The 26,213-nt window shown below is 39.3% G+C and overlaps 1 protein-coding gene and 2 long non-coding RNA genes across 3 annotated transcripts; all 3 read left to right on the top strand.

The window, feature by feature from the left end:
* Positions 1–5,018: 5,018 nt before the first annotated feature.
* On the top strand, positions 5,019–8,153 carry LOC103448334 (transcription termination factor MTERF9, chloroplastic-like). The gene is made up of 4 exons (XM_008387574.4): positions 5,019–5,537; positions 6,036–6,227; positions 6,336–7,028; positions 7,170–8,153. The coding sequence occupies exons 1-4, from the start codon at positions 5,256–5,258 to the stop codon at positions 7,485–7,487; spliced, it is 1,485 nt and encodes a 494-aa protein (XP_008385796.2). The 5' UTR covers positions 5,019–5,255; the 3' UTR covers positions 7,488–8,153.
* A 1,879-nt stretch (positions 8,154–10,032) lies between these two features.
* Positions 10,033–11,905, top strand: LOC139189321 (uncharacterized). The gene is made up of 2 exons (XR_011573108.1): positions 10,033–10,168; positions 11,715–11,905. It is a non-coding gene; the product is annotated as an uncharacterized lncRNA (long non-coding RNA).
* A 5,699-nt stretch (positions 11,906–17,604) lies between these two features.
* Positions 17,605–18,609, top strand: LOC114819854 (uncharacterized). The gene is made up of 2 exons (XR_011573461.1): positions 17,605–18,113; positions 18,262–18,609. It is a non-coding gene; the product is annotated as an uncharacterized lncRNA (long non-coding RNA).
* Positions 18,610–26,213: the final 7,604 nt, after the last annotated feature.

The raw sequence follows: 26,213 nt of genomic DNA, 5'->3' as shown, positions 1-26,213 counted from the left end.
ATACATTGCTGCTAAACCTCCTAGCCTACTATAAGGGTTCACCACCCTAATTATCCTATAAAGTCTGGAAGACAAAATAATGTCGAAGAGTTTGTATTGACGGTTTTCGATAAGTATTTCATGTCTTTTGGGTTTATAATTGAACATCAAATTCCCATGTTCATCCCAAAACAGCCTTGCAAAGTGATCATAAAGTGAAATTTCAATGATCACCTGGATCTTGGTGAACGCACCAAGCCTTTGGTTTCTGCCTAAGGCTATGCAATATTGTATGCATCCATGTCGATCCGCTTTGAGGCCCATTACCACCCAACCATTTTTAGCGTTACATTTGGTTACTGGGTACGAACCTGTCGCTTCGTATTTATGCATTTTGGATATGCATTTTCTGTGCTAATTTGCGCGCCGCAACGTACGATTCTCCTTCACACTAGCTCTCTTAGAGCCCCTTGCAAGTGATCTCTCTACCGTTCATTTGCGGATGGTCACTTCTATGAGACAGTCTTCCCGTCGTTAGGGCGAGATAAGAACGTCAACGTTCCTGTAGAACGACACGAATTTATGTGGACGTTACCCACTGTGTCTCATCTTGATATGCGATGAATTCTAGCTTCAAGAATGTTGCTCCAGACACATTCCTCTGATCTAGCTAAAGTGACGAGATCATATACTATCCCGAAGTGTGTGTCGCCCTTAAAGGACGGTTTGGCCGTGTGTGTTGGATGACTCGGTACACCAGCGGATAGCCAATTAATCTTTCTTGGCCTGAAGCACGATAGATCACTCGGTTAATAGGATTCACTTCCCTAGAAGAGGAAGGTCACGACACAACATGAATCTATACTCGACCGATGTCTCAAATAATTTTCATCTCATAAGATTAATCCGGATTACTCCCGAGACTTAAAGTTCTTAGTCCAGTATACTAGTTTGGATGAGATAATGGAATTGGAATGAGATTATCATCAATGATGTTTTCACTTATATGGTAGCTACCGACATAAATGAAAAGAGACGGTGTTAAATCGTGTTCCGTTGATTAGTGACAACGTAGAACTAATTGGACAACCGAAATTATAATCTAGGTTAAATTCCTCACCAAAGTATGTTTCGACTTATCATTCCTACACTACTTAAGGTAACCTTGTCGTGTTACTAATGGGAAAGGAAACGTAATGAGATGAATGAAATAGTGCGATATGATGCACGCCTTATGGCGCAAGTTTTCTCTTAAACGCCCTAGGATTGATTGTAGCATTACGAATGTGGTTAGAGTTTCTCCATGGGGATATAGATATGAAGATTACATGTAAGTTCTTGAAGAATTACATAAACTGGTTCAAATAGTTTCAAAACCATAGAACACCCTCTCAACTTGTTTTGAGGCATTCACTTATGGATTGAAGTAATCCAGCGGATGTGGCATACCCGTTTAAGTAATTATTTGATCAGTCAGGGATATGAATGAATACCCTTGCGTGTGAAATTATGAAGTCTTATTCTGAATTGCTAGAGTTACAGTTTATGTTCATGACATGAATCTCACTAAGACTATGGAAGAGCTTGAGAAAATTGTCTTGCATCTGAAGACAAAATTTGAAATAAAGGATCTTGGGAAAACATGTTTATGCCTTGACTTGAAGTTGAAGCATTATTTTGACGGTACTTTGGTTTACCAGTCGAACTACACCCTGAAGGTGTTACCTTTTGAGTATACCTATGATCTTCTAATGCTATATGCAAATGAGACCCTTGAAGAAGTTATGGAATCCAAAGTTCCATATCTGAGTTCAACTTTGCGCTTTGTTGTACTTAGCTCATTGCAATTAGAAAGGACATCTCTTTTGCTGTTGATCTATTGGTAAAGATACAATACTGCGCCTACACATAACCACTGAATTGGTATTAAAGATGTTTTTTTGCTACCTTGAAGGTGCTACGGACTTGGGCTAATCCTAATGCATCCTGAGAGGATCCGATCCCCCTTGATCCTTGGAATGATATTGGCCTTGTTTGTTATGCCGGCACAAGACACATCCCCAAATGGTTATGTCCTTACCGTTAGGGATATCGCAATATCTTGGAGGTCCATGATATGACCTTAATTGCGAAATCTTTGAATCGTTCCAAGACTCACCTTACTTCACTACGCCACACGTGAGACATAGTTGAGAGCTCTTGTTAAGCATATTTGAAGTACTTGCTGTTTTCATCCATTGTTGAGTCCCAACGACGATCCATGAAGACTATGCCATATGTATCAACCTAACCAAGAGATGATACAGGAAAGAAGTCAAGCCAAGACATATTGCGTCTACATGTACATTAGCAAAGCATTAGGAGATTTAAGTCATGCAAGCTGATCCTAGACAACTTTGCTGACCTCTACACGACGTCATTACCGAAGTCAACCTTCCAGAAGCTTGTCCGCGGAATTGTTATGTCTAACTATTCATATGCAATGCTTGTAGTTCTCATTTGGAAGTTTCGTCACACTCATGGGGAGTATCCAGAAATATACTCACTTGATCTTAATGTACCTTTTCCCCTACTATTAGGAGCGTTTTTCCCACTGGGTTTTTGCTATCTAACTAGGTTTTGACGATGCTCCCATCCTGGGCTGGTCATATCCTTGTGAGCTATTCTACTTGTGTCCAGAAGAAGTATAGTTTTGACTGAATGCAACTTCTCACTTTTCGCTTTAGTCTACGGGTTTTTCTCTTACCTTGGGTTTTACCATAACAAGGCGTTGTGAGTTTTACCTTTTATGCATTCTTCCGTTGATTTGAGACTCGTATTCACTCATTGTGCCGACGACTTAATCAACTGATCTACTTCATTGCGAAGACCTAATGCACCATTTGTTTGAGTATTTACACACTTAATGGGGAGTGTTACAGTCCTATTAGATTAGGAATGTGATTGTGTAAATCCTAACATATCTAGGATATCCTTATGAGATTCTGCTATATCTCTTAGACTAGATATTATTTTATTAGAATTGTAATCCTATTAGGGTAATGATTTAATCTTCCCTACTACTATAAATAAAGGCACAATAGGGTGAAATAACACACACCTCACAATTACACATCTATCTTTTCTTTCTCTAGGTGACGCACCCTTTTTTTATTTTTTGTCCTTTATATGATTTAGTAAATTAGGCCAACAACATCCCGAAGTGTGTGCTGCCCTTAAAGGACGGTTTGGCCCCCTGTGTTGGACAACTCGGTACACCAGCGGATAACCAATCAATCTTTCTTGGCCTGAAGCACAATAGATCACTCAGTTAATATGATTCACTTCCCTAAAAGAGGAAGGTCACAACATAACATGAATCTATACTCGACTGCTGTCTCAAATCATTTTCATCTCAGAAGATTAATCCGGATTACTCCCGAGACTTAAAGTTCGTAGTCTAGTATACTAGTTTGGATGAGATAATGAAATTGGAATGAGATTATCATCAATGATGTTTTCACTTATATGGTAGCTACCGACATAAATTAAAAGAGACGGTATCGAATTGTGTTCATTTGATTAGTGACAACGTAGAACTAATTGGAAAACCGAAATTATAATCTAGGTTAAATTCCTTACCAAAGTGTGTTTCGACCTATTGTTCCTACACTACTCAAGGTAACCTTGTCGTGTTACTAATGGGAAAAGAAACGTAATGAGATGAATGAAATAGTGCGATATGATGCACGCCTTATGGCGCAAGGTTTTTCTCAAACGCCTTATGATTGATTACAACATTACGAATGTGGTTAGTGTTTCTCCATGGGGATATAGATATAAAGATTACAAGTAAGTTCCTGAATAATTACATAGACATGTTCAAATAGTTTCAAAACCACTGAACACCCTCTCAACTCATTTTGAGGCATTCACTTATGGATTGAAGCAATCCAGCGGATGTGGTATACACGTCTAAGTGATTATTTGATCAGTCAGAGATATGAATGAATGCCCTTGCGTGTTAAATTATGAAGTCTTATTCTGAATTGCTAGAGTTACAGTTTATGTTCATGACATGAATCTCACTAAGACTCTGGAAGAGCTTGAGAAAATTGTCTTGCATCTGAAGACAAAATTTGAAATAAAGGATCTTGGGAAAACTCATTTATGCCTTGACTTGAAGTTGAAGCATTGGTCTGACTGTACTTTGGTTTACCAGTCGAACTACAACTCAAAGGTTTTTCCTACTGGGTTTTTACTACCTAACTAGGTTTTGACGAGGCACCAATTTTGGGCTGGTCATATCCTTGTGAGCTATTCTACTTTGATCCATAAGACGTATAGTTTTGAATTAATGCAACTTCTCACTTTTCATCTTAGTCTATTGGTTTTTCTTCCACCTTAGGTTTTACCATAGCAAGGTTTTGTGAGTTTTACTTTTTATGTATTCTTCCGTTGATTTGAGACTCGCATTCACTCATTGTGCTGATGACTTAATCAACTGATCTACTTCATTGTGAAGGCCTAATGCGCCATTTGTTTATTTAAACACTTAAGGTGGAGTGTTGCAGTCCTATTAGATTAGGAATGTGATTGTACAAATCCTAACATATCTAAGATATTCTTATGAGATTCTACTATATCTCTTAGACTATATATTATCCTATTAGAATTGTAATCCTATTAGGGTAAGAATTTAACCTTCCCTACTACTATAAATAAAGACACAATAGGGTGAAATAAAACATATCTCACAATTACACATCTCTCTCTTATCTCTCTATGTGACACACTCCCTCTTTTTGTCCTTTATATGATTAAGCAAATTAGGCCTATAACATTTTCCTCATATACACTTATATTTTATTATATTTGCTATTTTGAAATAAAATGGTACTTGATGTATGAAAGTGAAATGTTTTAAAGTTGTTGTATGAGGTTGTAATAGACTTCAAACATGAAGGGCTATTATGTAATTTACCCAATATTTTATTATATTTGCTAATTGTATTCGATCTAAACAACAGATGTCAAAAAAAAAAAATCGTGTGTGAAAATCAGCTCTCAGACAAAAATCATTGTCTCGTCTCTTGAAGAAACACCAGCACTGCTGCCAGCAGGAGCCGCCAGCACTGATGTAAAAATAAACCGGTGAATCTTACAAGTTAAAAATGACCAAGAAAAAAAAGAAGGAGATAATGTATTTTGAAAGCAGAAGAAGATAATGATAATGTAGATAATTCTGTAGAGGGTTTTAGAGTATATTCTTCGTCTCTCTTTCTCTATCTAGTAAAATGGTATCTTTCTCTCTTTCCTCCTCCTCCTCCTCTTCTTCTTGTCTGAAACTCTTCTCTCACTCCCAGTTCACCATTACCACCCTCTCCAATCTCTCTGGCCACAAAAGAAGGTCCGATTCCAGCTGCCGCTTCGTGGTGCTCTCCACCCACTCCAACCCCAAAATTCTAAAGTCCAACCGCCGCTCCCGCTATGGCCAGCCTCTCTCCCCCTACGACCAAGACGACGACGACGAGGTCTCTCGTGTTACTGACGTGTCTGACGACGATTGGTTGCTCAATGTAAGTAAATTATGCACCCCCAGTTGTTTGTTTTTCATTAATTCGAGGCATGGATAACAAGAACGCTGTTGCTTCAGTTATGCTGACTTTTGTGTACCCATTTGTTTGTATAGGTCAATTTGTAGATTCAAGTTTTTTTCTTTTAGAATTATTGATTTTTCCGCTCATATTGTTGCTTATTGGATTGAGGTTCATACTGGTTTTATGGGGGTTTTTCTTTGTCCTTTCAAAAAGTTTGCTTTTGTGGGTTCTTGAAAATGTATGCAACAAGCTAAATGTATAATGAAAGACGATGAGTTCGAAAGCATTTCGCATATCGTCACCCAATGTTGGGAAAATTGATTCTTGGGTTGTGATCACTGATCAGTTGTTTATATGTGATACGCTGATGAATGAAATGTTAGTCTGGTATGAATGTATACATGACACAGGAACCTTGCTTTTTGTTTGTTTGACTTTGATCATCGTCTGAATTTTCTGTATGGATTGCTTCTCCAGGATGACTTTGCGGAAATTTCAGACTTTGATGTGAATGGAAAGAGGCCCAAATCCCACAAGGGATTTTCCAACAGTCATTTGGATGGCAGAAACAGCAAGCGCACTCTAGAGAAGAGTGATAAGGAAGACTACTATCATAGACCAAGCAAAACAAAGGAAGTCACTTCCGGGGATGTACCTCGCAAGGGAAAGGTAGCTTGTGGATTGATATGAAGAGATTTCGAATTCTATGATCAACTGTACTAAAACATTTGTACACCATTTGGTACGAAAGTGCTGATTTTTTTTCTTTGATTGCAGCTAGCAACAAGGAAAGCTATGGAGGATAGATTCCCTCGGCTGTCAGAAGATGTCGAATTGGATGAGAAGTGGTTACCCCTTATTGATTATCTATGCACATTTGGGCTTAAGGAATCACACTTTATTCAAATGTATGAGAGGCATATGCCTTCTCTTCAAATAAATGTGTGCTCAGCGAAGGAAAGGTTGGAATATTTGTTGAGTGTTGGTGTCAAACAGAGAGATGTAAGAAGAATGATTTTGAGGCAGCCACAGATCCTTGAATATACAGTTGAGAACAATTTGAAGTCCCATGTTGCTTTCCTGATGAATCTGGGTATTCCAAGTTCCAGGGTCGGGCAGATTATTGCTGCTACACCATCCCTGTTCTCCTATAGTGTTGAGAACTCGTTGAAACCAACTGTGAGATACTTAGTTGAAGAGGTCGGGATTAAGGAAAAAGATTTAGGTAAAGTTGTGCAGTTAAGCCCTCAAATTCTGGTTCAGAGGATTGATATATCATGGAATACGCGTTTGCTATTTCTTTCTAAGGAGATAGAAGCACCCAGAGATAGTATAGTGAAGATGGTTAAAAAACATCCGCAGTTCCTCCACTATAGCATTGATGATGGGCTACTGCCCAGGATCAATTTCCTTAGGAGTATTGGGATGTGTAATTCTGACATCTTGAAAGTTTTAACTAGTCTAACGCAGGTATGCTTACTTTCTGTTATGCCCATTAGAGTATTGATGCATTCTTTCTATTTGGATGTTTCTTGCTTCTTCCCACTTCACAAGTTAATTTCTGAATCTTGACCAAATTTCCTTGTTGATTTCTGACGTATATCCTTGCAGGTACTATCCCTATCACTGGAGGATAATTTAAAGCCGAAGTACAAGTACTTGATAAATGAACTTCATAACGAAGTGCATTCCTTGACCAAATATCCTATGTACCTAAGCTTGTCATTAGACCAGAGAATTCGCCCTCGACATAGATTCTTGGTTTCTCTGAAGAAAGCTCCTAAGGGGCCATTTCCTCTAAGTTCATTGGTCCCAACTGATGAATGCTTCTGTCAACAATGGGCTGGAACTAGCTTAGATAAATATATGGCTTTCCGCCAGAGCTTACTGCTCAAGGAGTTTGCAAAAAAATATGAAAGAAAGGGATAACACCCTCCCTTAAAGTATGTATGAGTTAACTGACACACGTGTTTGATGATCTGAGAATCCTCCCTTAGCAACTTCTGCCGGTAAATTTCAAGGTATGACATTGTTAACAAAGTTGCCATGAAGTTGAGAGTCCCCGCTTATCACGAATCTGGAATAAGAAAATTTCCAGGTTTTTCAGTTTTTTGTTTGGGTGGCTAGCTTGTTTCTCGTATAGAGTATATAGGCTGTCGTTGCGGCACTCCCGTGCCATTATTTGTTTATACAGGAGCTGCTCCAGTTTTGTGTACAAGGTTATGCTCTGAGGTCGAAGCATCTAGATGAGTATTAATTTTTAGGCTCTAACTGCTTATGACGGAAAAGACAAAAGACACTCATCGTGGAGTTCATACTTTTAAGGTAATTTATTTCTAATTGAACAAGAACCATTAGTTGTTTGAGGAATAATTGGTCTGCCATATGAATGTTAACATACTTAATTATCGTTGCTGTATTCCTTCATGTTGGTAAACAATTACAACATTCTGTTACATTGTTCCATTGACTGGCCTTTCTTTAGCCGACCCCACTTAGTGGGAAAAGGCTTTGTTGTTGTTGTTGTTGTTGTTGTTGTTTTATATGATTTCATAGTTTCTAATGATGAATCCATTCATTGGAGGTTGTAGTGTATTTGTATCTTCTCGACACTCAAGTGGACAAACGAGAGGCGTTACTAACTGCATTTGATTTAAAACACAAGGGCCACTCTTGTTTTGTCAGTAGGATGATTCTTGTTGTTCATCCTCAACGATACGCCCAAGACCAGGACGTGTAGCTTATAAAACCATTTTTCTCTCTTTTCTGCTAAAAGTTTTGCATTTATTTATCTGTAACATGCACTTCCGAAGTTTCTGTTTATATTGTTAGTAACCTGACTGCTATATCATTTGTTAAATGTTGATGTGTTTGGCATAGAATGTAGAGCTGTATTTCCAGTCCAAGTTTCATGTGTCGTTCATCCGTGTGTTCAACTGTTGAGGCTTTAGGGATTCAAACCAAACGAGAGCCTTTGTAAGGCCCAGCTACCACCCCTTAGAGCAACTCCAGCGGATGCTGGTTGCTCGGGCGACAGGGGAGGAGAAAGGGCCTGAGGGCCGGTGGGAGCAGCTCCAGCGGGGAAGGGCCCGAGTGAGGGTGGGGGGCCGAGCGAAGGGGGGGTGGGAAGTCGACGGGCCTGTGGCCCGAGGGCTTTGTAATTGTTTATTTATTTTTTGTGTCAGAGAGACACAGAGAGAGAGAGAGGAGGGTTTTTTATTATTTAAACAAACAAAAAAAACTATTATTTTAATTGCTTATTGCCAGGGGGAGGGTTCCAAGGGTGGAGATGTAAATGGTAATTACTGTTCATTAATGGTAGTTACTATTCATTTAAGGCAGTTACTGTTTAATAGGGTGGATTGAATAGTGGATTGCCAGGGAGAAGGGCTCCATGGGTGGAATTGCTCTTAACACTGTCACCACCCCCAACTACCGTTGCGTCAATACCATCTTGTCGCAACGCCCGCAACCCTCAACCTTAAACCCCTCCTCTACTTGGCTTAATCCCTTCACCGCGCAGGCACTCACCATGCTCGCTAGCCCCTCCGACCATGATCTAGCCTCCAGTCGATGTCAGTATCCCCCAATCAATGCTTTGAATTTATATTACAAAAATATAACTACCAATAACGAATTTGCGATGTATATTTCTTTAGCATTTTAAACATTGGCACCTGACACGTTTTTAATATTTTCTTTCTAAAAAAATCATACCGAATTAAACAACTATAACATTCTCACATCTTAAAAATGAAAATTCTTATTTGTCGTTTCCTTTTTGCAAATTGCAACAGTGCTTCAAAAATCATTTTCTAAAACTTAACCAGGCAGACGCTTTCTTCTTTTCATATCTTGATATGGTAAATTTAGACGAAAATTGTAGAACTCCATCTCAAATTTCCAAATTATCCTATACCCTTTTTTCTAAACCTTTTATTTTATTTTTTTACAAGAAAAGATAAGAGTAGCATTTTATTGGTCAACACATATAAATACAGAGGTGTTAATTGGCTTCAGTGATAAGAAAATTGATCGCGAATAAATTTGCAGGGACACACAAAATGAGTAAATGTAACACCCCAACCCCCAATTATGTGTATAATTTTTTTATTCCCCAAAAGGTTTATGAAATTATCAATTTAGTCCATTTCTCTTTTACCCAATGGAAATGCCACGTGGCAGCACCCCAACAAACATCATCTCTCTCTGTTTCCCCTCCCCCGCGTGACTCCTTTCTGTTTCTGTTTCTCTCCCTTCTCTCTCTTATTTCCCTCTTTCACCGAGACGCACATACACACGCATGCACACACCTAATTGCTTACCTGCACAAGGAAGACAATAATAATCATCAAACCTAGTCTTCCTCTCCCTTTCTCTCTCGGCGCAGCTGGGACTGTGGAACCCAGGAACTCTCTTGCGAGTTCCCTTGGTTTTCCGGTCAAATTAGTCTTGGTTGTTGCGTGGTTGAGATATATTAAGCTTTAAATCGTCGTTTTTACAAGGTTTTTGAAGGAAATCGGCTCGGGTGTGCCAAACCCATCTCCGGCGAGCCCGTGGCTGTCGAATGGTTTTCCGGTCACCTTCGACCGTTCTACGGAAAATCAAAGGTATAATCACACTCCTCTCACTTTGTGCGTCATTTTGGTACCTAGAACAGAGTCTAGGGTCGTGGTTTGCAGTCGGCCGGAGCTGGGAAGGCTCCGGCGTTCTTCTCCATTATTTCCGTCAGCACGCAGGCCTTTCAGGCCGTTTAGGACACCCACGGGCCTTGGGCCCGTAGACCCAACCCAAACCATTTTAGTTTTATTTTAATTTTTGTTTTAAAGGCCCACGGGGCCTTGGACCTTTGTTAATTACAGAGGGCTTAAGCCCATCCTTTTCGGCTGTTAGGCCTGCGGGCCGTGCACAGGAGAGTGTGCGTGTGCGCCGTGTGTGTGTGTGTGTTACACACGTGTGGCGTGTGTGCATGTGTAAATGTGCTGTGCATGCAGGTGTATATGTGTGCTGATGTGTGTGTGAATATTTAGTGGGTTTGGGCTCACGCCCAAACCACAATTTTTGTCCCTAAACCTATCCAAAACCAAAACCCAATAGGTCCTAACCTTATTTAACCTAAATCTAAACCCTAATTCTGATCCAAACCCTCAGTCTAGACCCAATTGACCTTTGACTGTTGACTCGGTCAATGGTTAAAGTTGACTTTTAGGGGTTTCGTCCGGGACCTCTCCTAGGCTAATTTCGATGTCCTGGACCCATTTTAGAAGTCCGTTTTCCTAAATTAAATCATTTGAGTAGAGTTTGACTAAGTGTGCTATTTTTGTGCTTAGGGGCAATTGTTGTGATATTTCTGTCATCGCTAGTAGCGTAGTTTTTGGCGGCTAAGTACAGTGAGTGGACCCCTTCTAAAATTATATGAATTTATGGTTTAATTGCATAAATGAATAGCATGTCTTACGAGTTTATGATTTAATTTTATGTTTAGCATGTTTATTGAATATGTTAATTTTCGTCTCGTGTTTTTGGTGAGGAATTAATTGTTAGCCTATATTGAGCTATAGTTTGATATATCGTATTTTCTATAAAAACCATGAACTGGTAGACTATCTGATGGATGACGATAGGATGCTAGAACATGTTTTAGAAACCCCTTTTTATAGTATAAACAATGGATGACTTTATACTATGAAGTGATTATTTTGAGAGGTGTAACTATTTGTGCGTAACTAGTGGACACTATGCTGCTTGGGGCGAGGATCTAGTGTTGGCAGTTAGGCCGGGAGAAATAATCCCTAGTGAAAGGCTGAGGGACACGGAGACAGGCATTGGGCCGGAAGGGAGTTATCTCTGGCTACGGACACAGAGACTTAGGTGCAGGCATTGTCGGGAGTATTATTATTTAGTGATCCTACTAGCAGAACACCGCGCTTACGAGACGATTTGTGAGACTATTGATGCTTTGATTTCTGCGATGTTTTCCACAATATGTCTTTTGAGATGTTCATAGCATGCTAGGGTTTTCAGAGAAACCTATCATTTATTATGCTAGTAGTTTTCATTATTAAAACTTTAGGGGTTAGTATGTTTATAACTGTTTTTGTATTATGTATGTATATAAACTTGGTCCACTCACCCTTGTTTTGCGTCCCCTTTCAGGATTTAGAATCAAGGCATACGATCCCGACGTCAACGCTTTTGCATTGGCATATTCGAGTCCTCTCGATGTAGGACCCACATTCTTTTATTTATTCAATTTTACATTAATTCTTTTAGAACTTTAGTTAGTTGTATACTCTAAACACGTTCCTAAATTATTAATTTATTGTATTTTAAATTCATAATCCTTATTTACTTCTTATCCTTAGCTTTTGTATCAATTAATGGCTTTCGTCCCCCTCGAGTGTCGGCTAGCACATGTCTATCTTGGTATTTGGGGAATATCAGGGTCGGGACGTGTCAGTAAAACCCTTATATGACTACCAGAAACACATCCGTACCATCGCCACCAGTTTAGATTCCGTCACAAATGGTAGACGCCATAAACTTATACCAGCGAACACATCGGTCATCGCTGAAGAACGAGATATAAAGTTATTACAAAGGGCGAGACTATAGAATCATCGTTAAAAGACTTTACCGGCCACATAACTTATTACTCACAAATAATCACATCTAGCCATAGCAAAAGTGCGAACACAATTAGTGCAAGGGTTTTGAAAATATAACCCTTGTTGCACTGGCATTTGGTTGTGAAGTCCTTCAATGTAATTGTCATAACGAAACTGCGGGCCTTTGATCCAGTCTGCGGGTAGAAGCTTACTTATCCATTCCAGGGTCGGTTTGCTTATTCAGATCATATTATGAAACCCCAATAATTAATTAGTTTTGTGAAGTCAATTTCAGAAAATTATGTTTAGCAGTTAAAGGAAGAGAATGAGACAATTAGGATATTTGTGTAAAATTAGGCCGAAGTAGTTCCTTGGTCTGCTTCGAGATTCTGAGGTTTGATTAAATTTTTTGTGTGCTATATTGTCAATTGTAATCTGGTTAAATACTGAAATCATTGTAGCACACTTTTTTTTTTCCCTTCATTTGTTGATATAGTTTTGGAAATATCTTTTAGCCAATTTCTGCAAATTAAATATTGTGTCTTTAACAATGCAGTTATGTATGAAAGTGATCCGTCTTATTTGTTCAAACAAGGAAGAGCCACTGGCATTGAACTGGGAATGTACACAACTAAATCTCATGGAGATGCACTCGCGAAGAACTACTTGCACGATTATTGGCTTATTATCTGCTGCTTCTTAGTTCTTATTGTGGTAGAACTCATTTTATTCCTTTTTTTTAATTCATCATTTTGTGGAGAGATATAGTTTTAATTTAATCATTAAATCCAATTTAACATCAAAATTTTAATATTCCTTTATACTTAATTTGAAGGATTGTTTATTTTTTTTGCCTACCGTAATAGGTTTACTCGGTACTCAGATTTTAAGGATTAACTTATATGAGTTTGGTTAAGCGGTTTAGCCAAACAAGGTGTTTGCAATAACAATTGCAGAATTTATATTAGAAACTAAAGTCGCGCATTGCGTACTTGATTTTTTTTAAAAAAAAAGCCTCTCGCGTGCATAAAGTGCATGATTGCAGAGAGAGGCTAGTTATTAAGAAAGTAGCAGAAAAGAGTCATAAGCATATATAGCATTCTTTGTTATTTGGCTAGGGTGTATATACTTTGAACCCTCAAAAAGTGGATCGCCAGCCTCATGTACAAAACCACGTGCTGATTACTTGGATGCTACTTATACATGTAGATTACTTGCGATGTGAGAATGGTTGCCATCAAATATATATAAAGAGACTGAACAAATATTTCTACTTCTTCATCTTCTTCTTCCTAGCTAGAATTGCTAAACAAATCATTTGTACTCTTGCAGAGCCATTTTTCTTGTGTAGGCTTCAATATGATGGTAACCGATCAGTTCAAAATAAAATTTTAAAATCAACACTCATGCTTGCGTACGTGTTAATTGTCAGTTGTTGATCTATGTGATTGTTATAATAATCTTGACAGTTCTCCTATATTTTGTTAAAAAGTTTGCTGATTATTTTCTATTTATGATTAGAGAAACTAACTAATCGTTTCCTAAAGTATATTAATTATTTTGTTGTTGAAAATTCTCCATGTATTTCCTTCTCTCTCCATATAAAAGATTGATCAATTTTGATTTTTTTGTTATGGATTGAAAGACTTATGAGTGCGTTTTGATCAATTTAAAAATAATTTTGTTAGTTATTTTTTCAACACAAGGTTAGAAGCCTAGAAAAAAAAAACTATTAAGTTATGTCGTACCAGGAGAGTCTGTTTTATATGACTAAAATGATCATATGTTTGAATTAATTCCGCAGCAAAAGATTGTCATTGAGGTGCAGATGAGAAGCAGAAGACGTCGTGCCAAGGCCATGAAGATAGCTGCTGTCGCTGATGGTGCCTATACTACTACTGCTCATATTTTTTAATGTCTTCATTATCTTTAAAAAATTTAATAGTATATTTACTTCATTAATTTACAAAAACAAAAAGAATTATGGCACGTAAACATATTTTTACGGGGATTTAAGAATGAAATTCGTTATTTATAATATTTGTAGGTGTTAATCCAGTGGCTTTCAATGAGGAAAAGAAAGACCAGATGGTAATAATTGGAGATGGAATTGATGCAGCTAGCGTAGCTCTCTCTTTGAGGAAGAAGGTTGGCCATGCTACCTTAGTGACCGTGGAAGAAATAGTACTGGAAGATATATGATATTTTAGAAACTGAAAAAAGGAAAAAAGAAAAAAAGAGGAGCCATGGATACACTAGTAGAAAAACATGTTTGCGCGACGGAATTTTGCGCGACGGATCAAATTTCGTCGCGTAAAGTATGTTTGCGCGACGTATGTGTACGTACGTCGCGCAAACAACCTTTGCGCGACGCATTCTGGAGTCGAGCAAAACAACTTTGCGCGACGCAAGAACTGTTGGGTCGTGCAAAGCTGTTTTGCTCGACGACAGCATGCGTCGCGCAAAGTGCCGTCGCGCAAAGGTTGTTTGTGCGACGTATGTGTACTTACGTCACGCAAAGTTGACTTTGCACGACGAAGACTTGCGTCGCGCAAAGTCAATGAATTTTTCTGCTCCACTTAATCAGTTTGGGAGGCGGAAACTGCAAACCCAGTTGCAGCAGCTACCTCCCTCCCCCATCTCTCTTCAAAACCTTCTCCAATTCCTCCCTTGCTCATAAATTCAACATACATATAGTTTCATATCTTTTCATCATGCAATCCCTCCCTTGCTATTTAATGGTCTTTGATTTGGAGTAAGCAGATCTAATTTAGCTGTTGAGAATTGATTTTTTTTTTTAAAGAAACGTGAATTGAATACTTTTGATTGCTTATATATATGAAGTTTCAATCATTTGTTTTGAATGTTTATTGTATAACGGTATAGAATAAGTTGAATTTGATGAGAGAATGCTTGTTATTTGTTGCAGCTTTATATTTATTTATTTTGTACTCATAAGGAAAAGGGCAAAAAAAAAAAAAGGGGACTTTGCATTGCCTTTTTCTTTTGTGGTATCCACTTGTGTAAATGTTTTAAATTCACGATCGAATTTGTTCATTGTATTCATATAGGGTTAAAGAGTGTAACTGTAAAAAATCATCAAAATCGGAGGTTAAATAACCGTTAAATTGGTAATTTTTTTTGTAGCCGTCGAAAAGGTTTGTCCCGTTACTTAATCTCTAAATGTTTGTTTTTTGCGATTTTTTGCGTATGCTATCTCGAAGCATATACAAACAAATTTGACGGTTGGATCGTTCAAACTAGTTTCGTACAATGCGTATCCCATCAAGTTCAATGTTATATATATATTTACTAAGTAGATTTTAATTTATTTATTTTGTACTTATAACACTTAAGAAATTGAATGATATATATGTAAAAAAAATTAGATGTTGAGAATTGAATTTTTTTTTTTTTAAGAAACGTGAATTGAATACTTTTGATGGCTTATATATATGAAGTTTCAATCATTTGTTTTGAATGTTTATTGTATAACGGTATAGAATAAGTTGAATTTGATGAGAGAATGCTTGTTATTTGTTGCAGCTTTACATTTATTTATTTTGTACTCATAAGGAAAAGGAAAAAAAAAAAGGGGACTTTGCGCGACGCATGTGTTCCTACGTCGCGCAAAGCCATTTTGCGCGACGTATGTACGACTGCGTCGCGCAAAGTCCCTTTTTTTTTTTCCATCTCTCTTTTGCTTTTCTTTTGGGGTTCTTGCATTGCCTTTTTCTTTTGTGGTATCCACTTGTGTAAATGTTTTAAATTCACGATCGAATTTGTTCATTGTATTCATATAGGGTTAAAGAGTGTAACTGTAAAAAATCATCAAAATCGGAGTTAAAATAACCGTTAAATTGGTAATTTTTTGTTTATAGCCATCGAAAAGGTTTGTCCCGTTACTTAATCTATGAATGTTTGTTTTTTTCCATTTTTGGCGTATGCGATCTCGAAGCATATACAAACAAATTTGACGGTTGGATCGTTCAAACTAGTTTCGTACAATGCGTATCCCATCAAAACATTAGATTGACTAACACTTGGAGTTTATTTATACTTCTATTAAGTATAACATAAGATTTTGTGGTATTCACTTGTGTAAATGTTTTAAATTCACGATCGAATTGGTTCACTGTATTCATATAGGGTTAAAGAGTGTAGCTATAAGAAATCATCAAAATCGGAGTTAAAATAACCGTTAAATTGGTGATTTTTTGTTAATAGTCGTCGAAAAGGTTTGTCCCGTTACTTGATCTCTGTATGTTTTTTTTTTACGATTTTTGGCGTATGCGATCTCGAAGCTTATACAAACAAATTTGACGGTTGGATCGTTGAAACTAGTTTCGAACAATGCGTATCCCATCAAAATATTATATTCACTAACACTTGGAGTTTATTTATACTTTCATTAAGTATAACATAAGATTTTGTGTTATCCACTTGTGTAAATGTTTTAAATTCACGATCGACTTGGTTCACTGTATTCATATAGGGATAAAGAGTGTAGCTGTAAGAAATCATTAAAATCGGAGTTAAAATAACAGTTAAATTGGTGATTTTTCGTTTATAGCCGTCGAAAAGGTTTATCCGGTTACTTGATCTCTGTATGTTTGTGTTTTGCCATTTTTGGCGTATGCGATCTCAAAGCATATACAAACAAATTTGACAGTTGGATCGTTCAAACTAGTTTCGTACAATGCGTATCCCATCAAAACATTAGATTCACTAACACTTGGAGTTTATTTATACTTTCATTAAGTATAACATAAGATTTTATGGTATCCACTTATGCAAATGTTTTAAATTTACGATCGAATTGGTTCATTGTATTCATATAGGGTTAAAGAGTGTAGCTGTAAAAAATCATCAAAATCAGAGTTAAAATAACCGTTAATTTGGTGATTTTGCGTTTATAATCGTTGAAAAGGTTTGTCCCGTTACTTGATCTTTGAATGTTTGTTTTTTGCGATTTATGGCGTATGCGATCTTGAAGCATATACAAACAAATTTGACGATTGGATCGTTGAAACTAGTTTCGTACAATGCGTATCCCATCAAGTTCAATGGTATATATATTTACTAAGTAGATTTTAATTTATTTATTTTGTACTTATAACACTTAAGAAATTGAATGATATATATGTAAAAAAAATTATTGTGGGTTTTTGTTAGAAAAATATATTATTGTGGTGTTTATGTTTAAAAATTTTGAATTTGAAATGAGGAAAGTCACATTTTCAGTAATTTTTATAATAATTTTTTTTTTAAAAAAAACCTTGCGCGACGCCTTAATACGTTCGTTGCGCAAAACTACTTTGCGCGACGTCAACTTGTATACCTCCGTCGCGCGAGTTGTGATAAATTTGGCGGCCCAATATTGAAAAATAGGCGCTTTTTTTTCAATTCTCCCTCTTTCTTTCCTGTGAACTCCAAACCTGAACCCTCCCTCTTTCTTTCCCTCTTTATTTCTGAGTTGTGATAAATCTGAACCCTCCCTCCTTCTTTCCCCTTCTTTCGAACCCAATCTTGAACCCTCCTTCTTTCCCCGTAGACCCCAAATCTCCCTTTCTTTCTTTCCCTCATTCTTTCCCCTTCTTTCGAACCCAATCTTGAACCCTCCTTTCCCCGTAGACCCAAAATCTCCCTCTCTTTCTTTTCCTCTTTCTTTCCCTCGATTTACTGAAACAAAAGTAGGAAGGAGAAACTGTTTGATCATCAACGACTGGATTTCACGACAACGAGTCCGCGGCTGGGTTTCACGACAACGAGTCCGACTCGGAATGAGTCGAATCGGGTATTGGGCCGTGGAAGGGACTTTTTAGTTTCTTCTTTTTCTTCTGTAGGTGTATGGGTAAGGAAGGGACTTTTTAAATATTTGGTGGAAGTTTCTGTAGGTGTATGGGTAAGGAAGGGACTAATTAGGAACAAAGAGTGGGGTTAGGAGGTAAGTCCATATCTTCCTCAGTCAGAGTAATATTCAAATTAGGGAAAAGACAAGTCCTCACTATATTTCCTTTACATTTCCTTATTTGAGCACACTGTTAAGCGGCTTCTGCTTGCGTTATCTTTAATTAACATTTCCATTTAAACAGGCTCAGAGGATTGGCATGATCAACACACTGCAAGAAATGTGTAATGCTCGTGGAAACACCTGAACAGCCTGGCATGTGACTCTGCTTTGTTTTCTCTGGAAAGAATTTTGTTTCGTTATGAGTAATTATCGATGTGTTGCAGTTAATGATCTTTTTCATATGCCACCCATGCTGGGAAGTTCGAAGAATGAATTATGACACAACCAGAAGGATAGTTTCTGCTGCTCTGCAATTGACTGAACCTCTTTTAGTTGAATTCATGAATTTCACGTCTGTAGTTGAAGAGAAACTTTGTATTTCAAAGTTAAGGTGCAACTGTTTTTTATATACGCCACTTATCCTTTTTAATTCTTTCCATTGGGGTGGGTGCAGGCAGAATAAGCATCTTGAACCTTGACCATCATTGTTAAGTTCGGTTTGTTCTTCTTATGGTTCTGTAGCTTTAGTTGATGCTGTTGGTTCTTCCTTTCAATCATATTTAAATATACTATTAAGAAAACATGTCAATTAAGAAAACCAAGTACTGGAAGATTACTTCTCTTCCATGCAAGGCTCATAAAGTTTTTAAAACTTATTTGGAAACTGCGTCCATTAAGTTTTTGCCTATGTTTTGACAATAAGTCATGAGACTCTGAGAGTTAGGTTTTCTTCCCTCTTTTACTGGTAAAAAATATATGTTCATATAGAGTTGTGTGCCTTCCTATGCTAATTTTCATCTATTGTGGCATAGTGAAAATTCCGGTTGCATTTTTGAGCTGATTTGTTTGGTTCTTTTGGTCTTCAGAGGCAACGAAGATGTATGCATGCATGTGGTTTTGACATCATTAGCAATATTTTGGCCGATGTGGACTGACCTTTTCAATAGGATTTTGAAAACGAAGAAGATGCCAAATGAGTGGCGAATGAGCACTTTGGTGCCTATCTACAAGAATAAGGGCGACGTACAAAATTGCATGAACTATAGGGGTATTAAGCTAATGAGTCATACAATGAAGCTCTGGGAGAGAGTCATTGAGCATAGATTGAGGCAAGAGACACGGGTTTCGGACAACCAATTCGGGTTCATGCCAGGGCGCTCAACCATGGAGGCAATCTATCTCTTACGAAGATTGATGGAAAGATATAGAGATGGGAAAAAGGATTTACACATGGTCTTTATAGATTTGGAAAAAGCGTATAATAGGGTCCCAAGAGACATTCTTTGGAGGATTTTAGAGAAGAAAGGAGTACGAGTAGCATATATCCAAGCTATAAAGGATATGTATGAAGAAGCAAAGACTGCCGTAAGAACTCATGAAGGACAAACCGAAAGCTTTCCCATAACTGTAGGATTACATCAAGGCTCATCCTTAAGTCCTTACCTTTTTGCGTTGGTAATGGATGAGTTAACAGGACATATTCAAGATGATATTCCTTGGTGTATGCTTTTCGCAGACGATATAGTGTTGATAGATGAAACTCAGGAAGGGGTAAATGCAAAGCTTAACCTTTGGAGAGAAGTGTTGGAATCTAAAGGTCTTCGCCTAAGCCGATCAAAGACAGAATATATGGAGTGCAAGTTCAGTGCAGATGGAGGCCAAAACGAGTTAGGGGTGAGGATCGGAGATCAAGAAATACCAAAGAGCGACCGTTTTCGTTACCTAGGATCTATCTTGCAAAAGAACGGAGAATTAGATGGAGATCTCAACCATAGAATACAAGCTGGATGGATGAAGTGGAAGAGTGCATCCGGCGTGTTGTGTGACCGCCGTATGCCACTGAAGCTCAAGGGAAAATTTTATAGGACGGCAATAAGGCCGGCGATGCTGTATGGCACAGAATGTTGGGCGGTGAAACATCAACACGTACACAAAATGGGTGTAGCGGAGATGAGGATGCTTCGTTGGATGTGTGGGCACACGAGAAAGGATAAGATTAGGAATGAGGATATCCGGGGTAAAGTAGGAGTAGCCGAAATTGAAGGAAAGATGAGAGAAAATCGGTTACGGTGGTTTGGACATGTGCAAAGAAGGCCTACTGACGCTCCGATTAGAAGATGCGACTATGGGACAGAGGTTCAGGGCCGAAGGGGTAGAGGAAGACCTAGGAAAACTTTGGAAGAGACTCTAAGAAAAGACTTAGAGTACTTTGATCTAACGAAGGACATGACACAAGATCGAGCACAATGGCGTTCTAAGATTCATATAGCCGATCCCACTCAGTGACTTGGATTTTCCAAGTCTCCAACCGAGAAGTTTTCCTCACTCGGGAAATTAAGGGAACACTACCCCAACCTACATGCTCCACTCAGAAAGCTTCAACATACAAGCTTCAACAAAAGAAAATTCAAAGAACTTAGCGAAGAAGGCTTTGGTGTTTTTAACACAATACGTTGAAATGAAGGAAAGCTTATTTATTGATATCCCCGATAAGCTACAAATATGTACATATACATGAGTCAAAATAAACACACAAGAGGGAGCCTTCACAAAGGTTGCTTAGGAGAAGTCTCAGCAGTCGGTAGAGCCCCAGAAAGAGAAGGCACCGGAGGGGGATCATTTGGAGCCTCAGTACTGGACAGAACCCTAGAAGGAGGAGGCATCAGAGGTTGATCATTCAGAGCTTCATTACGCGGTACAGCCCCAGAAGACGAAGGCAATAAATGCCTTTGGAACAAACCCACAAATCTCTGATGATCAAGTAAAACCTGACCATCAGTTTCCTTCATCTGGTCAAGCTTCCTCTTCATGTTTGTAGCATAGTCATGTGCGAGCCGGTGCAACTGTTTATTCTCATGCTTGAGCCTTCTAATCTCCTGTTTGAGACTCATCACTTCAGCCGCCAATGATTCAACTTGGCGGGTTCGAGCAAATAGGCGTTGGGCTATATTAGACACAGAACCTGCACACTGAACACTGAGAGCCAGCGAATCCTTAACAGCTAACTCATCAGACCGTTTGGAAAGTAGTCTGTTATCTTTGGGAGTGAGAAGGTTCCTGGCCACCACCGCAGCGGTCATATCATTCTTCATCACGGAATCCCCAACGGTAAGAGGACCAGTAGGGGAGACGAAGGATGGGCGCCATATGTTGTCTGGAGAAGGCGGGGCTGCCTCTTCAACAAGGTTCAAGTCAAAACGACGGTCGGAGGGGCCAGACATTTTCAAAGGTGTTGAAGAGAGAAGAGGTCGGACAAATCAAGATCTTAGAAGTGCAAGAATGAAGCTTCTACTGGTGGAGATTCAAGTGTGCTTTGGAACTTAATGCCAGCCCCTATAAAAATCTGCACTCGACGGAGCTTCAGAAATCGAAGAGGCGCTTGCTCAGAAATCGAAGAGGCGTTTGCTTTCTCAAAAGCTGGGCTGCTTAGAGATCACGAGGGTTGATCTCAGAAATCGAAGAGGCGTTTGTTTTCTCAAAAGTTGGGCTGCTCAAAGACCACGAAGGCCGATCTCAGAAATCGAAGAGGCGCTCGCTTTCTCAAAAGCTGGGCTCCCCAGAGACCACGAGGGCCGATCTCAGAAATCGAAGAGGCACCTACTTTTCCAGCCTTGTCAGCACCTGTCACACGCACACTCAGCTTTGCGGAAATTATGGGCATTCTGTCGAAGACTTCTGGGGAAGTAGAAAACACATGAATCTTACTGTTCAATCACCCACTTCCCACACGCAACAATAGCTCATGGGTACCACAGATAACTTTGCCAAAGTTCTCTGCCAAAGTTGAGCACGTGAAGCTTGCAGCTCCCACTACATCGCTCTGACCAAGAAGGGTAAAAGAATAGCAAAGAAACAGCACTAACAAAGTTTAGACCCATAAATTTTGAAGGTCTAGCTACCATATTATTACCCACAAGGGTAAAGGAACAGTACCACTGCTGGATAATTGGAAAGTCCCTGTGTGTCAACCTCTGTGCTTCGTGGCAAGGTAGACTAGCAAACATGCCCAACCTTTACTCACATTCGAGAAAACACTCCCAATAAGATTGCTTGTTCCAAAATCGAAGAGGCACCGTCCTCCGAATCTCGAGAGCCAGACTCCCAACATGACTACTTTCTTAAAAATCGAAGAGAGGGTAAAGGAACAGTACCATTGCTGGATAATTGGAAAGTCCCTGTGTGTCAACCTCTGTGCTTCATGGCAAGGTAGACTAGCAAACATGCCCAACCTTTACTCACATTCGAGAAAACACTCCCAACAAGATTGCTTGCTCCAAAATCGAAGAGGCACCGCCCTCCGAATCTCGAGAGCCAGACTCCCAACATGATTACTTTCTCAAAAATCGAAGAGACACTGCTCCCCGAATCTTCGAGAGCCAGACCCCCAGCATGATTGCTTTCTCAAAAATCGATGAGGCATCGTTCTCCGAATCAATCGAAGAGGCGCTCGCTTTCTCAAAAGCTGGGCTGCTCAGAGACCACGAGGGCCGATCTCAGAAATCGAAGAGGCACCTACTTTTCTAGCCTTGTCAGCACCTGTCACACGCACACTCAGCTTTGCAGAAATTATGGGCATTCTGTCGAAGACTTCTGGTGAAGTAGAAAGCACATGAATCCTACTGTTCAATCACCCACTTCCCACACGCAACAATAGCTCATGGGTACCACAGATAACTTTGCCAAAGTTCTCTGCCAAAGTTGAGCACGTGAAGCTTGCAGCTCCCACTACATCGCTCTGACCAAGAAAGGTAAAAGAATAGCAAAGAAACAGCACTAACAAAGTTTAGACACATAAATTTTGAAGGTCTAGCTACCATATTATTACCCACAAGGGTAAAGGAACAATACCACTGCTGGATAATTGGAAAGTCCCTGTGTGTCAACCTCTGTGCTTCGTGGCAAGGTAGACTAGCAAACATGCCCAACCTTTACTCACATTCGAGAAAACACTCCCAACAAGATTGCTTGCTCCAAAATCGAAGAGGCACCGTCCTCCGAATCTCGAGAGCCAGACTCCCAACATGACTACTTTCTCAAAAGCGAAGAGAGGGTAAAGGAACAGTACCATTGCTGGATAATTGGAAAGTCCCTGTGTGTCAACCTTTGTGCTTCATGGCAAGGTAGACTAGCAAACATGCCCAACCTTTACTCACATTCGAGACAACACTCCCAACAGGATTGCTTGCTCCAAAATCGAAGAGGCACCGCCCTCCGAATCTCGAGAGCTAGACTCCCAACATGATTACTTCCTCAAAAATCGAAGAGACACTGCTATCCGAATCTCGAGAGCCAGACCCCCAGCATGATTGCTTTCTCAAAAATCGAAGAGGCATCGTTCTCCGAATCTCGAGAGCCAGATACCACAGACCACTTTTTCAAAGTGGTCTGACAGAGTTAAAACATGTGAAACTGGCAGCTCCCACTACCGTGCTATGACCAAGCAGGGTAAAGGAATAGCATTACTACTTGTTGTTAGGGAGACTCCTATATATGTCGACCTCCATCCCCAACGGACAGGCAGACCTGCAAAAATGCTCAACCCTTCATCATATCTGAGTGGGCACTCCCAACGAAGCCTTTCGAAATATTCAGCTTTCTTTCCCCCCGATAATACCGCTGCAAACAAGCTATACTAGAGCAAGAATATCTCATATCATTAGGGTTAAAAGCAAGAGTATCCCATATCATGCTTTTTCCCTGTCTTTTCCTTTGACCTTGTTTTTACCTGCAAGACAAGGAGAAAGAGAGCAATCAGTCAGCACTTGGAATCAAGCTTCCAGCTAGGAACTGACTGCCTGGAACCCCTTACCTGGCATTGCTCTCGAGTACTCATCTTCAACATCTTATGTTTCCAGGGAAAATTCCGCATCTGCTTGAGGAACAGATAGGGCAAGTGCGAAGGATACAAGGAAGCATGTGGAGACAAGCGTAACAGCACACGTGCCGATACATCCATTACTCTGTCAAAAGCAAAAGTATCCCATATCAGCAGGGTGGAACGTACTCTAGATTTGATGGACTTGTTTTGACCCTCAAATTCTTCAGTCGGCCTTATATTCTGGAGGAAACCAGAAAACCCTCCAGCTCAGTTCAAGAATAAGCCTGTGGAAAGTTACTTCTTCAAAAGCAAAAGTATCTCATATCATCTCTTCTCATTTTTCTTCTCTTTATCCTTCATGCTGCTGCAAGATGGGGAGAAGGTGAACAATCAGTCGGAGCTCTGATTGCTTACCTTGTCTGTCACCTCTTTCAGCAGACCCCCTAGCTCGGCGACTTGGGGGACTCCTACTACATGGTTTGTATCGCGCTTGACCAAGCCTGAAACTACAAGTAAGCTTCAAGTGAAATTGATACATTACCTTGTGCATCTCCACCAGTTAAAGATACCACCCCTGGATGGAGGAAGAGTACTTCCAGAGAAGATGCCACATCTACCTATGAGACAGATAAGGCAAGTCAAGACGACACCACACTCCGATACTTAGAAGTTTCGTGATTACGAGATCATTCTCCCACAATATTTCCTAATGTCATTTGTACTAAATCATTCACTTGTACTCACTAAAGGAGAGCTTGAACCTATGTACTTGTGTAAACCCTTCACAATTAATGAGAACTCTTCTATTCCGTGGACGTAGCCAATCTGGGTGAACCACGTACATCTTGTGTTTGCTTTCCTATCTCTATCCATTTATATACTTATCCACACTAATGACCGGAGCAATCTAGCGAAGATCACAAAAAGCGACCGTTTTCGCTACCTAGGATCTATCTTGCAAGAGAACGGAGAATTAGATGGAGATCTCAACCATAGAATACGAGCTGGATGGATGAAGTGTAAGAGTGCATCCGGCGTGTTGTGTGACTGTCGTAGGCCACTGAAGCTCAAGGAAAAATTTTATAGGACGACAATAAGGCCAGCGATGTTGTATGGCACAGAATGTTGGGCGGTGAAGCATCAACACGTACATAAAATGGGTGTAGCGGAGATGAGGATGCTTCGTGGGATGTGTGGGCACACGAGAAAGGATAAGATTGGGAATGAGGATATCCGAGGTAAAGTAGGAGTAGCCGAAATTGTAGGAAAGATGAGAGAAAATCGGCTCCGGTGATTTGGACATGTGCAAAGAAGGCCGACTGACGCTCCGGTTCGAAGATGTGACTACGGGACAGAGGTTCAGGGCCGAAGGGGTAGAGGAAGACCTAGGAAAACTTTGGAAGAGACTCTAAGAAAAGACTTAGAGTACTTGGATCTAACGGAGGACATGACACAAAACCGAGCGCAATGGCGTTCTAGGATTCATATAGCCGACCCCACTTTGTGGGAAAAGGCTTTGTTGTTGTTGTTGTATTTTAGTTGATGGATTTAATCTTCTTTCATTAAGAGCATAATAGCAGTTTCTTTTTATGATGTTTGTTGAGGTAGCTGTATAATCTGATACATTCTAATGCAAACCTTCCTAGTATTGGGCCGTGGAGATAGCTCTATGCTTTGTTTGATGCTTTTCCAAACCTTACAGCATGGTATTTTGGAGATAGCTCTACTGCTGGTTGATTAGCTCACCTGGCCCTCAAGTTGTGCCAAGTTTCAATTTTACAATACAGACAATCCATAGTAAAGGTTACTTACATTAGTACGGAATTGATTGTTAATTTATTGTGTAAAGATAAAGTAGATCCCACTTTGTTGGCATTTATAGAAAGACCATGATGAAATTGTTTTGCATCTTTTCAGTTTTGACGAATGATAAGTGTTATTAATTTATGAAGTGATGGATCAACTTTTATGTTATTATGAAATCTGTTGGAGAAGCAGAGTATATGGACTGATATGAAATTCGTAGACATATTTATGGCTTGGTTTAACTTTTCAGTTATTTTTTTTGTGATAATTTCTGTTAAGGAGAAGCAATGGAGAAAATGATAGCTACAGAAGGACTCGAATGCATTTCTTAAAATTCTGCACTTGCTCTAAACACCAAATAGACATCTGATCAAACGATGAATTGTAATTAGAAGGATGTAAGAATGCCA

This window comes from Malus domestica, chromosome 11 (genome assembly GCF_042453785.1).
Source record: "Malus domestica chromosome 11, GDT2T_hap1".
Classification (NCBI taxonomy): Eukaryota; Viridiplantae; Streptophyta; class Magnoliopsida; order Rosales; family Rosaceae; genus Malus; species Malus domestica.
Note: the sequence above shows the minus strand (reverse complement) of the source record. Positions and strands in the feature narration are given on the sequence as shown.

Bases quoted from the DNA above. Each gene is read 5' to 3' on its own strand.
- LOC103448334 (XM_008387574.4), top strand. From the start codon at position 5,256: ATGGTATCTTTCTCTCTTTCCTCCTCCTCCTCCTCTTCTTCTTGTCTG. The intron at 6,228-6,335 runs GTAGCTTGTGGA...CTTTGATTGCAG, and splicing joins ATGTACCTCGCAAGGGAAAG to CTAGCAACAAGGAAAGCTAT. The intron at 7,029-7,169 runs GTATGCTTACTT...ATATCCTTGCAG, and splicing joins TTTTAACTAGTCTAACGCAG to GTACTATCCCTATCACTGGA.